The sequence below is a fragment of the Linderina pennispora genome (genome assembly GCF_002104995.1).
Source record: "Linderina pennispora strain ATCC 12442 chromosome Unknown DL89scaffold_15, whole genome shotgun sequence".
In the NCBI taxonomy this organism is placed as follows: Eukaryota; Fungi; Kickxellomycota; class Kickxellomycetes; order Kickxellales; family Kickxellaceae; genus Linderina; species Linderina pennispora.
In genome coordinates this window covers 431,899-444,745 of record NW_024468263.1, presented here as the reverse complement: position 1 = coordinate 444,745, position 12,847 = coordinate 431,899, and the positions used below count along the sequence as shown (strand labels likewise).

Sequence of the window (12,847 nt, the reverse complement as noted above, 5' to 3'; positions counted from 1 at the left end):
GCAGTCTAAGCGAGCACATGATTACGATCGCAAAATCTGCTCAGCGATATCGAGCTGATTATTTTAGCAGGATTTTGGCCACAGAAACATCACACACCCACATACACCCACATACACACACATACACACACACCCACCCACATGCATACATACATGTCGCGTGTAGAAAGAGCACTTTGCATTTAATGGAGAAAGATGGAGAAAGGCGACGCCTGCTTACACCAGCTTCTTGGACTCAAAGAAGCGACGCAGGTGGTGCAGCTGCCAGTAGCAGACAGCAGCAACAATGCCGAGCTGAATGAACGCCCAGTACAGCACCCTTCTCTTGATGCTGGCCGTGGCGCCGTCAAACTCAAGCTCCCTCTCGCGCTGGTACTTTTGCTCGGTCTTGATCTCCTCCAACTGCGCATTCAAAATGTTGATCTTCTGCGAAATGTCCTTGATCTTCTCAATAGCCGCCCGGCCACCATCGTCGGCCTCACCAAGTCCCATATCGAGCGTGAACCTGACGACCGACGACGACAGCCAGCCGCCGCCCTGGGCGCCCTGCGCCTGCACGCAGATCGTGTGCTGGCCGGCCGCAGCGGCAGTGAACGAAAACTTGCCCTGGTGGCTGCCCTTCTGGTTCATGACCCGATGCGACGCGTCGTTGTCGTCGGCAGTGATTGTGACCCCGATCGCAGGGTTCTCGACATACCGCGCATCGGCCTCGCGCCACTCTTCGGTCTTGTAGTGGCCGGTTACGATGAATCCCTTGGGGAGCTCTTCGAGGAAGCACTGCTGCTCGCCATCGCGCAGGTAGAAATGCAGACCATTGGTGAGATTGGCCAGGGCCACAACCGCCACGAGGAGTGCTGAACGAAGCATTGTGTCTCTCTTTTTTATAATCTGAGGATTAGAACACACAACAGGAAGGAAATAGAGAAAGGGAAGTGCTAGGAGAAAGAGATGCCCACAAGGCGCGAATTGGCGAACGGTTTGAAATGCAGGCAAGCTACACGCTATGAAGACTACTGAACAATTCAAGCAGCGCTGCCCGCATCAAGCCCAGCAGCGCTTCTCAGAGCGCTGGGCTGGTCTGATTGGCTCGCCATCAAACCCCTTGCAGCTGCCCCCGCCCGAGTCGAGTTGCCGACTCAGCTCGTGAATGCGACCTCGCCCATGTCCTTTGGGCACTTTTTGCCAGCGACGATGTTGCGGTTGACCTTGCCCAGGATGACCGACCAGAAGCCAGAATCCTGTGCAACTCCAACGACATTGAATGCCGGGTCCAGCACCTGGCTGCTGTACGTTGCCATCAGCAGGTTGGTGAGAGAGCTGATGCTGGTGAACGAGTCACCGGCAACCCAGCCAAGCTTTGCGATGCTGACGCCCTGCGCATAGATAGCCTCGTCGACATGTCTTGGGCCGTCAACCGTGTACCTGCCCAGGATACTCATTATGCGGGCCTGCTCGGATGCTTCGTTGGTTAACGCGCCGTGTACAGCCAGGGGAGCAGCACCGGCGGCAGCACGCTCGTTGTTGATAGAGCACAGGAACTGCAGCAGATCCACACCGTTCACAGTGTTTCCCGGCGGTCCTGGCGTGGTGGTGGGCGGTGTGAACTGCTCACGTGTCACCGGGCACGCCTCGACGCTTGCCGGCTTAGCGCTCAGTCCCGACGCTAGCACAAGTGTATATATGCCTTTGTCCTGGTACAGCCCAATTGCATCCAGGTCGCCAGCAAACACAGAGCTGTAAAGCGAGGTCTCCAGGTTCACCACATACTCAGCGTCCGAGTACACAGTGCCGATGATCTTGTAGCTGGTGCTGACGGAGCTGCCCAGCGGGAAGATCTTGGACGACACCAGAGTGCTGAAGTCATTGGAGGAGAACTCGCCGTCTGCGTACCGGGTGCCGAGCTCGGCAGCAACCTGGGACAGCGTGCGGTGGAGAAACACCGAGGGAAGGCGGCGCCGTTGGCGGTCGGCATTGAGGCGGCAGAGGATCCGTAGCTCGTCGCCTTGCGCAGGTACGCGGATAGCAGAATGTGCCTTTGCTGTAGGCAGAACAGGGTGTGCTGGTGCTGCGGAGTGTGCTGACACAGATGACGAGGGTGTCAGCGCAAAACTACCGGTAGGCCACATGGCGCTAAGACCAAGCAGCAGCGAAGACGAGGCACCAAACAGTCTCATTTGTTGTGAATCAATACAAGGGTTTATCCAGTCCAGAGATATGCGAAAATAATGGCAGGTTTGGGACGATACGAGAAGGATTATATAGCATGTATTGCGACCACCAAAAATTAAACACATGCAAGCCATAGGGCAGTGTGGTTTATATCATGCTAATAACAGTAAAGCTGGATACCCTTGCTTCTGTCTGCAGCAATAAAAGCAATTTTCTTGCCCTTGCTTCTGTTCACTTTGCGCCTCCACGAGCTGGCCGCGTCGCTGTTCCAGTATGGCGATAGGACGACAGATTCCTTGGAGCAAATTCGTCCTCGTCCTCGGACTCGTACACCTCGGTGATGGGCACAATCCGCGCCTCCCGCTGGCGCCTCGTCTGCTTCGACTCGGGCTTGCGATCCATCTCTCGGTCGTCGTGCTCTCCGTCGCTCTCCTCCGGCCAATCTCTCGGCACCTCCTGCATCTGCACGCCTGGTGCATGTCCGATTTCACGCAGCCGCTCCGAAATAGCCACTAGTATTTTGCCAAGGTACTCGGGCGTGTTGTGGTTTTCCATGTTGCTTGACGGCACGTCGAGCGAGAAATCAGGCCCAAAGAAGTCGTAGTGCTCAGTGTACGGCAGCACCGAGCTGACCGGTTCGCCTAACAGAACCGAGGTTTCGTACGCCCACGTGCGGGCGACATTGCGGATCGTGTAGCCGCCACCACCCAGGCATATCATTGGCACGCCAAACGACTTCATGAAGTCGACGCAAGCAGCATGTCCCCTCATGCTAAGGTTGAAACACCCGATACGGTCGCCCGACAGCGAGTCAGTGCCACACTGCATCACCACAGCCCCCGGCTGGAACCGCTCCATCACCATCTTCATGATCGGCTCAAAAATCCCCCGGTAGCTCTCGTCGTCGACTCCGTCTCTAAGCGGGATGTTGACTGCGTGATTCTTGCCTTTGCCTACTCCAATGTCGTTGAGGTGGCCTGTGCCTGGGAAAAAGTCCCCAAACTTGTGGAAGCTCACCGACATGACGCGGTCAGTCGAATAAAACGCCTCCTCGACTCCGTCGCCATGGTGCACATCAATGTCCAGATACAGCACGCGCTGGTGGTACCGAAGCAGCTCCAGAATCGCCAGCACAATGTCGTTGATGTAGCAGAAGCCAGACGCACCTTCCTTCTTCGCGTGATGCAGCCCACCGGCCCAATTAATGACAATGTCCGACTCGCCGTGGTTGATGCGCTTGGCTGCGGCAATCGACCCGCCAGCCGAAATGGAGCTGAACTCGTACACCCCGTCAAACACCGGGCAGTCCTCTGTGCAGATGTACCGGTTCAGCTGCATTGGGTCCACCTCGGCCAGCTCGGGGGTCAGGCGGCTGAGATACTTGACATAGTCGTCGCAGTGGAACCGCGTCATCTGGTGTGCTGTTGCGCGCGACGGCCGCATGACTGTCATCTTCTTGTCCAGCCCGTACGACGTGATGATGTTGTGCGCCATGCGAATGCGGTACGGCTTCATGGGGTGGTTGTACCCGTAGTTGTAGTTGCCCACCTCGTCTACGCGATAAAATGCGTGTGAGCAGGTTGCGCTTCTCTCCTCCCGGTGCTAAGGCACAGCCCCCGCGCACATGCACAGGCATACTCACCGTCATAGTAGTACGTGACCCGCTTCGCAAGAGTCATTTAGCTGAGTGCGCTATGGAAATGCGGAAAGAGAAAAATATTAACAGAAAAGAAAGAAGCAGGTCGGTCCCGCGAACCTATTTCCGAAAACAACCACTGAATGCGAGAAAGAAATTTATTACTAGGGGCAGGATCGTCCCCCTTTACAAAACAGAGTTGTGGCCCACCAGCTCATCCGCAGGCGTCTTGTGGTCGGCCACATTCGGCCTGAGCTCATACACCGTGATCAGCGGGTTCTCCTTCAGCTCCGTCCACTCGCCGCGGAACCCCAGGTAGTAGACTGTCGTCTCGTCGGCGCCAAAGTTGCTTGGCAGGAAGATGGCTAGCGACCGCACACTATTGAACTTTGCAATCCTCGTCGGATACTCGACCGGCTGGCGCGCACCCTCCACCAGATCCCACGCCTGCGTGCACGTCGTGTCATTGACATTGTCAAAGTCGAGGTCGTCTCTGTTGGCAAACACCTTCATGTGCTTGGGCGCTGACTCGCCGGCTCCGCCCCACAGCAGAATTGACTTGAGCTTGACCATGCCATTGAAAGGCACGTGGATAAGCAGCTCCTCGTCGCAGTCGCTCTCAACAAACTTTTGCGTGTCGAGGCGCAGGTGGTGCGGCTTGAAGACCCCGTGGATGGAGTTGGGCTCGGCCTCGTTCAGACACGTCGTGTTGTCCACCAGGATCTTGCTGTAGAGGGAGTCGGCGAACCCCAAGTCCTCGGCATCGTGGTCGTGATCGTGGTCGTGATCGTGGCCGTGCCCATGGCTGTGATTGTGTCCATGGCCGTGGCCGTGGCCGTGCTCGTGGGCGTGGTAGTCGTCTTCGTTGGCTTCGTTCTGGCAGTTCATGCTGTGGATCTCGGAGGGAAAGGCTGAGGAGAACGCGATGCCCCGTGACTAGAGGATTTTCTTACATGTGCGTCGGCCAGCCCGTGATACGGTTTTGGGCTGATTACGTGTCCCATCACAACACCTGCTAAAATGCAGACCAAGTCACCCTTCCTGAGCTTGGTGCATACAGCCGCTATCTATTTCTCGTTGAATTTTGCTTTTGTTTTTTACATTGCCGCTAATTTACTCATACTCATTCCAATGTTTGCGTCCCGACTCCTTTGCACAGTATCCAGGGCACCTCGCATTCTCGCCGGCGGTCTGCGGCAGTACCACCAGTCGCCGTTCGGCTTCGCACCGGCAGTCACCGCCTCAACACAGCACCAAACGACTGCGTCCGGCCTCGTGCCTATCGTGATCGAGCAGTCCGCGCGTGGCGAGCGCTCCTTCGACATCTTCTCGCGGCTCCTCAAAGAGCGCATCATCATGCTGAACGGACCGGTCAACGACTCCCTCAGCTCACTTGTCGTCGCGCAGCTGCTCTTCCTCGAGGCCGAGGACCCCGAAAAGCCCATCTCCATGTACATCAACAGCCCCGGCGGCAGCGTCACCGCAGGAATGGCGATCTATGATACCATGCAGTACGTGCAATGCCCAGTGTCCACGCTGTGCATCGGCCAGGCATGCTCGATGGGGTCGCTGCTTCTGACGGCGGGCGCCAAGGGCCAGAGGTTTGCGCTGCCGAACTCGTCGATTATGATCCATCAGCCCAGTGGTGGCGCCGAGGGGCAGGCATCGGACATTGCGATTCACGCACGAGAGATCCTCAAGACACGAGAGAGACTGAACAAGCTGTATGTGGAGCACAGCGGTCAGGATATTGCCGTTATCGAGAGGTCGATGGAGAGGGACAACTTTATGAACCCGGAGGAGGCTTTGGCCTTCGGTCTCATTGACCGTGTTATCGAGAAGCGTGCAAAGTAGTAGGCCCGGTTTGTTTTGGCAGAACATTGCGGCAGCTGCAATAGCAGAGCAGACCTGTGCATACCCTCCAATATGTAAACAAAGCCGCTATGCAATATTTTGAATTGCCCTTTTCTAGCCTACAACACATTGTCTGGATTGCCCACTAGGGGAGCATTGTTCCTAAGCCGCATGCATTGGGCATTCTAGCATATAATATACTTGTGCTGCTACTGTACGTCATATTGTTTTCGCCAATCTAAAATGAGGTGTAGCACTCAAGCCTCACGCACCAGACATTGTCCTGCGCACAGTGGCACATTTGGACACCGGCGCGACATCAAACCAGACAGCACCTGCTTGCAGAATTGCGGAAGCCATGAGTGGCTCCTCAAAGACCTATAGCTTGGCACCAGGTCTGAAAGCTATGGAGAGGAGGCTTCCATGCTGCAGGCAAGTCATGATCAGAGTGCGCGTTTTTTGCTCATGTAATGAGCGATTTGCGCTTATAAGACCACATTTGAGGCTCGCGCCGTTCAACACACTATCCCCTTTCCTCTTCCCTCTTTCCTCCTCCCCCTTCCTCCCCCTTTTCCACCCTATTTTATCATGAAAATAACGGCTCTCCTATCTCTCTTTAGCTCCCTCTCTCTAGGTGCCCATGTCGCCATCAACTGGGACATCGGCTATGTCATGGCCAACCGCGATGGTATCAAGATGCGTCGTGTTATTGGTGTTAATGGCCAGACACCAGTCCCACCTATCGAAGTGGACCAGTACGACCGCGTGGTGCTGACCGTGCACAACTCGCTAGACCAGCCTACCACAGTCCATACACATGGGTTCTTCCAGAACGGAACCAGCTACCTTGACGGAGCGGCCATGGTGTCTGAGTGCGGTATACCGCCTGGCGATTCCTACACATACCATATCGACACCAGCCAGGCCGGCACGTACTGGATCCACGGCCACGACCAAGGTCAAAATGCCGACGGCCTACGCACTTCTTTTATTGTCAGAGACAGGGTCAGGCCATATGATTACGATGGCGACTATACATTCGCGCTTGAGGACTGGTACACCAAGGAGTTTCCACAGAAGGAGTCGGAAATTCTGGACCCAGCCAACAGGTTCCCGCCACCGGCATCGTTCCCTACTGGCCTCATTAACGGATACCACGGTAACGAAGCGGAGCCGATCCGGTTCGAACCTGGCAAGACATACCGCGTTCGCGTTATCAACATGGGCACTACCGAAAGCTTTATGTTCAGCATCCCTGGACACACCCTGGAGGTGATTGAGGCTGACGGCTACTACTCGCTGCCATATCCTGTCGATGTCCTCAACATGGGCCCTGGCCAGCGCTACTCGGTTCTAGTGAAGGCACACGACACCAACAGATTCAACTACCGATACAACGCGACGCTTTACGCGGCGTTCCTGCCCAATGTTAATGGCCGAAACCCACAGGTGTATACGGGACTGGTGGAGTACAAGAAGCGTGCGCCAGTGAAGAAAGTGCCATTCCCAGGAGACTACCGAGTTGTCAAAGACATTGAGCTGGTATCCAAGGATCGTGAGCCAATTCTGCAAGTCTCTCGCTCCGTTGAGTTGCACATCGCTGACCAGCTGTACACCAACGGCCAGTCCCACACGAGCTTCAACAACATCACCTATATTGAGCCACGCACGCCGTCGCTGTTCTCCATGGCATCTATGGGCAGACTGGCGATGGATCCGGAGGTGTACGGCCCGCAGACGCACGCCATTGTGCTGAGGCATCTGGAGGCCGTCGAGTTCAATATCATAAACAGCAAGAACCTCGACCACCCTATCCACCTCCACGGCCACAACTTCCAGGTCGTCGAGTACGGGCCCTTGCTTGGCCTCAATACTACCACTGGGCCTGCGCTGATTCCAGCCGAGCCGCCACGGTTCCAAAGATCTGGGCCGTTCCCGATGCGCCGCGACACAGTGCTGGCACCGCCATTTGGATATGTCAAGATCAGGTTTGTTGCTGACAACCCTGGTGCCTGGCTGATGCACTGCCACGTCATGGACCATATGTTCCGCGGCATGCAGGTGACCATCATCGAGGCACCAGATGTGCTCCAGCACAGACAGAAGATTCCTGAGGAGCTGCTAGAGCACTGCGATAGGTTGGGAATGCCAAGAGGTGGGAACGGCGCGGGCAACAATGGGTACGATTTCAGCGGCCTACCGGAACCGCTGACACTGGCAACCGTGCCTCGTAGCTTGCTGCCTGGACTGCCTGAACCAACACACATCCCTCCTTCCTAACTTTCCTAACCGCACTTGGAATATAACGTTTAGACTATCGCAATGTTGCGTATGTAGTTTGTAAAACTAAAGATTTTAAATACATACAGCCATGTTGGACTGTTGATTTATATGGAAATAGGTTATCAACTCCACCCATTTTCGCCAGCAGATAACTATTGTACATGGTTTCAGCTCCACCCGACAACCACTACCATTTGCAGAAATAAAACAAAGGCACCAATGTACAATGTTGCTAAAATAGCTTTTGTGTAGCTTATTCCAGGCATTCAAGCCATCACGAGTGTTTCTCGAATACCACAGATGTTCAAAAATTGTATTGAAGGTATATAGCCAAAGTACTGAGGACACCAGTTCGATTTTCTGTGGCCTAATCAGGGGCGTCCAGAATCTGAATCCTATAGTGGCTACATGCTATGGGCAGATATGAACACGAAATGTGGACATATTCTATCAACCTCATGCCAAGGTCGAACCAAAGCATTGATTTTTTATTATCGTTTGTAAATTTCCCATCATAAAGGCATCTGAAATGATTATTATCGATAGGGTTGAACATGGGTATGGCAAAGGAAATTGCAAATTTGTATTCAAACGGAAACTAGATATAAAATTCAAAAAGGTGAAGCGTGCCTCCTTTTATTAGCTAGCGCCCTCTGTTTGTGAGCCAATAAACAGAATAACTCAGAACTACATGTCACTTTCGTGACCGCTTTTGTTCTAGAAACCCACTTCTTGTGTGCTGGTGTGCCGCAATCTAGCCATATTTAGCAGTCCCGGAGCTGCTGGTAGGGCACAAGATGTAATACGCAATGTGATGCACGCTAGTGATCCAGGAAATGTAGCGGGTTATGCTACCCGTGACTAGTCGTATAACAGCTGCCCTTTCAGCAATGGGCTCTTTGCAGCGCTCTGTATGTTCGCTTCTAGCCGATGCTTCATTTTCGCTGTAGCTCGTTCACAGATACCATTTATACGGATAGGTACGGATATAAAAGGTGAAAGAAGGAATCGGATGAAAAACTGAACTACACCGTGCTTGGGTCAATCGCGCTGGTTATGACAGGAAGAGGATTAAAAGCCCGGTCCACATACTCGGCTATCTCGCCATTAACATGTATCTCGGCCATGTTTGGGAACCAAGTCACCAGCTCGATGAACCCGTTTGGATCAATCCCCATGCGTGGGTACAGGTGCAGGCAGACCAGGCTCTTTCTGGCTACCATCGGGACCTTCCTTGCATGCAAAGCAATGATATCCAGTTCATGATCCTTGTTTACAAAGTGAACCCTGCACCCAGGATTGTCCAAATCCTTGCGGTACATCGAGAAGCAGCGGATGCGCGGAATCCTCAGCCTCGTCAGCCGGTGTGCCAGGTTGAGAATGGTGTTGCTGTCTGCGATTCCTAGAGACAGATGAAGGTCCCCCACGTTGTGCAAATTCACGGTCGGAGGTACCATGAGCTTGATGCCAGTCACCGACATTTTGCGGATTTCGCAGTTCCTGTGGCCAAAGAACTTTCTCATCCCCACAAGCGGGAGAGGCTTGCTGTGATCACCCTCTTCCGGGATCAACCTGAGCTTGAAATGTCTAGAGCGCTGGAGGTTGTAGACCTCAATATCTCTAAGCACCGACGGATATTCAATGGGTGACAGCTGGTGGCATCCCTTTGTGAAGTATTTCCAGATGGTGCCTTTGCTATTGTTTATCCCATTAACCTCGACATCAACGGTCGCTGGTATCACAACTCTGGATATGTCCAGCGAAGAATGCACAGTGCCTATCGCTGGCGTCTTGAACCACAACACAGGCGTCTGGAGATTTGGGAAATGCACACTTCCATCTGCCCCCATTTTGAGAATGCCTCAGTTGATGCTGTTTGAGATTCCGATTAGTTCGAGATGACGAATATTGGCGGTTGGGATAAGCGGCAAGTGCACGAGCTCCGAAACAAGCTTCAGGTCCAGTGCGAGATACTCGAGACTTGGCGAGAATTGCTGGTCGGTATAGGCTGCGAACGGCCGTGTGACCTGCATCATCGTTAGGCGCGGGTGGAGCATACTGCAAAGCATCGTCATCATCTCCGTTCCGACACCAGATATTTCACAAAGAATTCCCTCGTTTGGGCCCCAAACGCGCTCTGGATGGAACCACGGTTCCTCGACATGCGGGCAGTGCTCGAGGATACACTTGACAACCCGTTCCATCTCCATTTTCGCGTTTTCTGGACCTTGGTCCTTGCCAGCAAGGGACAAACCAGGTCCTAGGAACTTGGTAAGCCTCGTGTTGGCAATCGCGCCACTGGGAATACCGAGCTCTTGGATAGCCTCGTCGAGATGGAGATCCTTCGGACAGTCCTTATACAGGATTATGCAAAGTTCGCTCACCGAGGGCAGCAGACCACAATCTTTCAGCTCTTTGACGTTGCTCTTCCAAACGCGCCCATGCCTCTTCTTGCAGCTGCTGTCAGTACATGAGCACTCGACCTGGCACTCCAGTATGAGCGGGGCTTTCGTCATGAACTCGGGTTGATATAAACTTAGCCAAGGGCGGTTCTTGTAGGCGTCAGCAAATGGCAGGTAGTCAGTCAGAGTCGACGTCTCATGCTGGGCTCTCTTGCAGGCGATATATAGCCTCCGTCTCTTCATGGTATCAGAGTCAGAACCATTCAAAACGACAAATTTTGTGTTGAACAGACTATACCAAAGGTATGGTGATTCAGAATACCTCTTGTCTGCATATGTAGACATGATAAGGAGTGTCAAGTGTAAGCTAGTGTTATTTATGAGTAGTGGTGGTAGAGAGAGAATGTGCAGCTGTCGTTGGGAGTTGTCCACCTAGGGGTTTAAAAGACGGCCAGTACCCTGGCGTGTCTTGAACACCACCTATTTCACGCCAGTCGCAACCCCAGTTTCCTGCAAAATAACAAGCAAAGCCTGCGTGTAGTTCCCTGCCTACTCCTCCCACCAACGAATGAGTGGTCGACAGAATAGCCATCATCTGCCGGATATGCCTTGGTTGCAAATTGACGAGAGTCGGCATCTTGCTTGAAAACAGCACGCACAATTGCCTGTATGCTGTTCACCTGGCCAGGACATGCATATGGTATCAGAATTAGATTTTCCTCATTTCATTGTTCTATTTTCTCTTTATATTTTGCTACCAAGTCCAATACTGGACCGGATCCTTCTTGTCTTTCTTCTATATTTTTCTACTTGCTTAGTGCCTTTCTGCACTCTCTCACACTTTCCCAATATATCTATCTTCGGGTGTTCCAGCCCGCTCTACAATTTTATTTGTATCGCTTGTAACTTCTGACATGTGGATGTCATAAGGGCAGTGAGGATGGGTAGCAGTTATCCTGTTCTGCTAGCCAGGATATGCGGCTGTTTACTCACGAGGTCACCTCTTTCCTTGGGCACTTGTTTCAACTGCTATGTCTACAGAGCGTACACAAATATTCTGATAAGCGCAACGAGTTTTCATGGCGTGTAGCTCCAGAATGAACCCAGCATTGCCTATGTAATACTGGGCCTGTATTTAATTCAATGTTAAAGAGCAAGAGGATCCTGAAAGCTGGAGCCGTGGTAATCATTAAGAACGATTTCCAGGACAGGGTAGCAGGCTCAATGTTGTGGGGGGAATCGGATTGCTCGCGCCTATGTGGAGCACCCTGTCCGCCCTTCCGCCCTTCCACCCACCCGCCATTCAGCTGGCTGTTGCAGCACTTGCCATCCTAAAAATACAGCGGCACGCACAGCAACTGGCGATTCCTTATTTCACAAGACTCAGGGAGAACACATCCTTATTGCACAATTGTGAAAATTGAGGTGTGTGTGCATGTGGGGGTTGTCAGTTTTGTTTCACAAGCAAGCTTGTCTGCAGATGGAACCACCAAACATGTCTTGCTCTTGAAACGTATGGCATGAGAGGCGTGGAATGTCTGCCCTTCCAATCACCCGTTTCTCTTTCTGCCACAGCATGATGCAAACCTGGTCTCGGTGTACGGTGCCATCCTCATAAAACACCACTTGTCCGTGTGCATTCTGATATCCGGTTTACACCTCCTTCCTACATTGTCAGGCAGTGTTTTGATCTCCGAACATTCTACACTGCTGTAGAAGGACTGTACGCTTTCTACAATCTGCTGTCATCTGATGGCATTGGCTTAGCTGTGAACGAAGGCATTCTCCCTTTCTTGCATCCAGCCATGTCGGGCCGGGATGAGAACAATGCAGCGTACATACGGCAATAACCATCCCAGCCACTGAGGCATTCTTGGCATGTATGAGTAGAGAGAAATCCATTTGACCTACTGTTTGATGAAGCAAGGATAGGGAAAAACTTATTTGAACAGAGTGGTGAGTCCAGCTCACAATAACCAAATGGTCAGATCTCTCTCTTTTTTTAATGTCATCATTTGCACTTTTCATCAGAGATCGATCAACGGCAACAAGTAAAATGTCCACCACTTGGCAGCTGGGGTAGCTAGCTGAATCTATAGTATAGTTGGGGTAGAGGATAACTTTCATTTGAGTAACTGAATGATATTAATCGATTAACCAACATGTATAATGGAGGAGGAAATGAGCATAGCCATCATTGGGATCGGGCTAACCAGATACTAAACAGCTGAGCCTACCGCCTGAACCCAATGCCCAGTCAGGGAAGAAGTCAACTCTTATCCAAGCAATAGATGTTATAGCGAGAGACAGGAATGGTTACCACTCAGTCATATGCCAAAATTAGTGTTTTCCTTTGGATGTGGTTTCCTTTACAAAGTAGATTCCGAGTCTTGAACTTGCAGAAGAAAAGCTGGAATGTGGGGCTGGTACAAGTTGCTTTATCATGCAATGGAAGGGGGTTAATAAACGCAGGTACTTGGCAGTTCTGTATTCGTCAAGAGCT

At 52.4% G+C, this 12,847-nt stretch overlaps 8 protein-coding genes across 8 annotated transcripts; 2 read left to right on the top strand and 6 right to left on the bottom strand.

The window, feature by feature from the left end:
- Positions 1-216: 216 nt before the first annotated feature.
- On the bottom strand, positions 217-867 carry DL89DRAFT_226642 (uncharacterized protein; the record flags this gene model as incomplete). The annotated part of the gene is made up of 1 exon (XM_040884820.1): positions 217-867. The coding sequence occupies one exon, from the start codon at positions 865-867 to the stop codon at positions 217-219; it is 651 nt and encodes a 216-aa protein (XP_040740620.1).
- Positions 868-997: 130 nt separating this feature from the next.
- On the bottom strand, positions 998-2,207 carry DL89DRAFT_65744 (uncharacterized protein). Its single transcript, XM_040891955.1, has one exon. The coding sequence runs from the start codon at positions 2,172-2,174 to the stop codon at positions 1,137-1,139; it is 1,038 nt and encodes a 345-aa protein (XP_040740619.1). The 5' UTR covers positions 2,175-2,207; the 3' UTR covers positions 998-1,136.
- A 193-nt stretch (positions 2,208-2,400) lies between these two features.
- Positions 2,401-3,925, bottom strand: DL89DRAFT_279162 (histone deacetylase; the record flags this gene model as incomplete). The annotated part of the gene is made up of 2 exons (XM_040889557.1): positions 3,812-3,925; positions 2,401-3,722 (listed from the first exon to the last, which is right to left on the bottom strand). Exons 1-2 carry the CDS (start codon positions 3,846-3,848, stop codon positions 2,401-2,403), a joined length of 1,359 nt encoding a protein of 452 aa, XP_040740618.1. The 5' UTR covers positions 3,849-3,925.
- On the bottom strand, positions 3,918-4,757 carry DL89DRAFT_270161 (DUF1000-domain-containing protein). Its single transcript, XM_040888585.1, has 2 exons — positions 4,635-4,757; positions 3,918-4,610 (listed from the first exon to the last, which is right to left on the bottom strand). Exons 1-2 carry the CDS (start codon positions 4,691-4,693, stop codon positions 3,992-3,994), a joined length of 678 nt encoding a protein of 225 aa, XP_040740617.1. The 5' UTR covers positions 4,694-4,757; the 3' UTR covers positions 3,918-3,991.
- Positions 4,758-4,870: 113 nt separating this feature from the next.
- DL89DRAFT_270160 (ATP-dependent Clp protease proteolytic subunit) lies at positions 4,871-5,872 on the top strand. Its single transcript, XM_040888584.1, has one exon. The coding sequence runs from the start codon at positions 4,937-4,939 to the stop codon at positions 5,657-5,659; it is 723 nt and encodes a 240-aa protein (XP_040740616.1). The 5' UTR covers positions 4,871-4,936; the 3' UTR covers positions 5,660-5,872.
- Positions 5,873-6,196: 324 nt separating this feature from the next.
- DL89DRAFT_270159 (uncharacterized protein) lies at positions 6,197-8,045 on the top strand. The gene has a single exon (XM_040888583.1). The coding sequence runs from the start codon at positions 6,248-6,250 to the stop codon at positions 7,937-7,939; it is 1,692 nt and encodes a 563-aa protein (XP_040740615.1). The 5' UTR covers positions 6,197-6,247; the 3' UTR covers positions 7,940-8,045.
- A 922-nt stretch (positions 8,046-8,967) lies between these two features.
- DL89DRAFT_295472 (uncharacterized protein) lies at positions 8,968-9,423 on the bottom strand (the record flags this gene model as incomplete). Its single annotated transcript, XM_040890642.1, has 1 exon — positions 8,968-9,423. One exon carries the CDS (start codon positions 9,421-9,423, stop codon positions 8,968-8,970), a length of 456 nt encoding a protein of 151 aa, XP_040740614.1.
- Positions 9,424-9,804: 381 nt separating this feature from the next.
- DL89DRAFT_295471 (uncharacterized protein) lies at positions 9,805-10,458 on the bottom strand (the record flags this gene model as incomplete). The annotated part of the gene is made up of 1 exon (XM_040890641.1): positions 9,805-10,458. The coding sequence occupies one exon, from the start codon at positions 10,456-10,458 to the stop codon at positions 9,805-9,807; it is 654 nt and encodes a 217-aa protein (XP_040740613.1).
- Between the last annotated feature and the right edge of the window lie 2,389 nt (positions 10,459-12,847).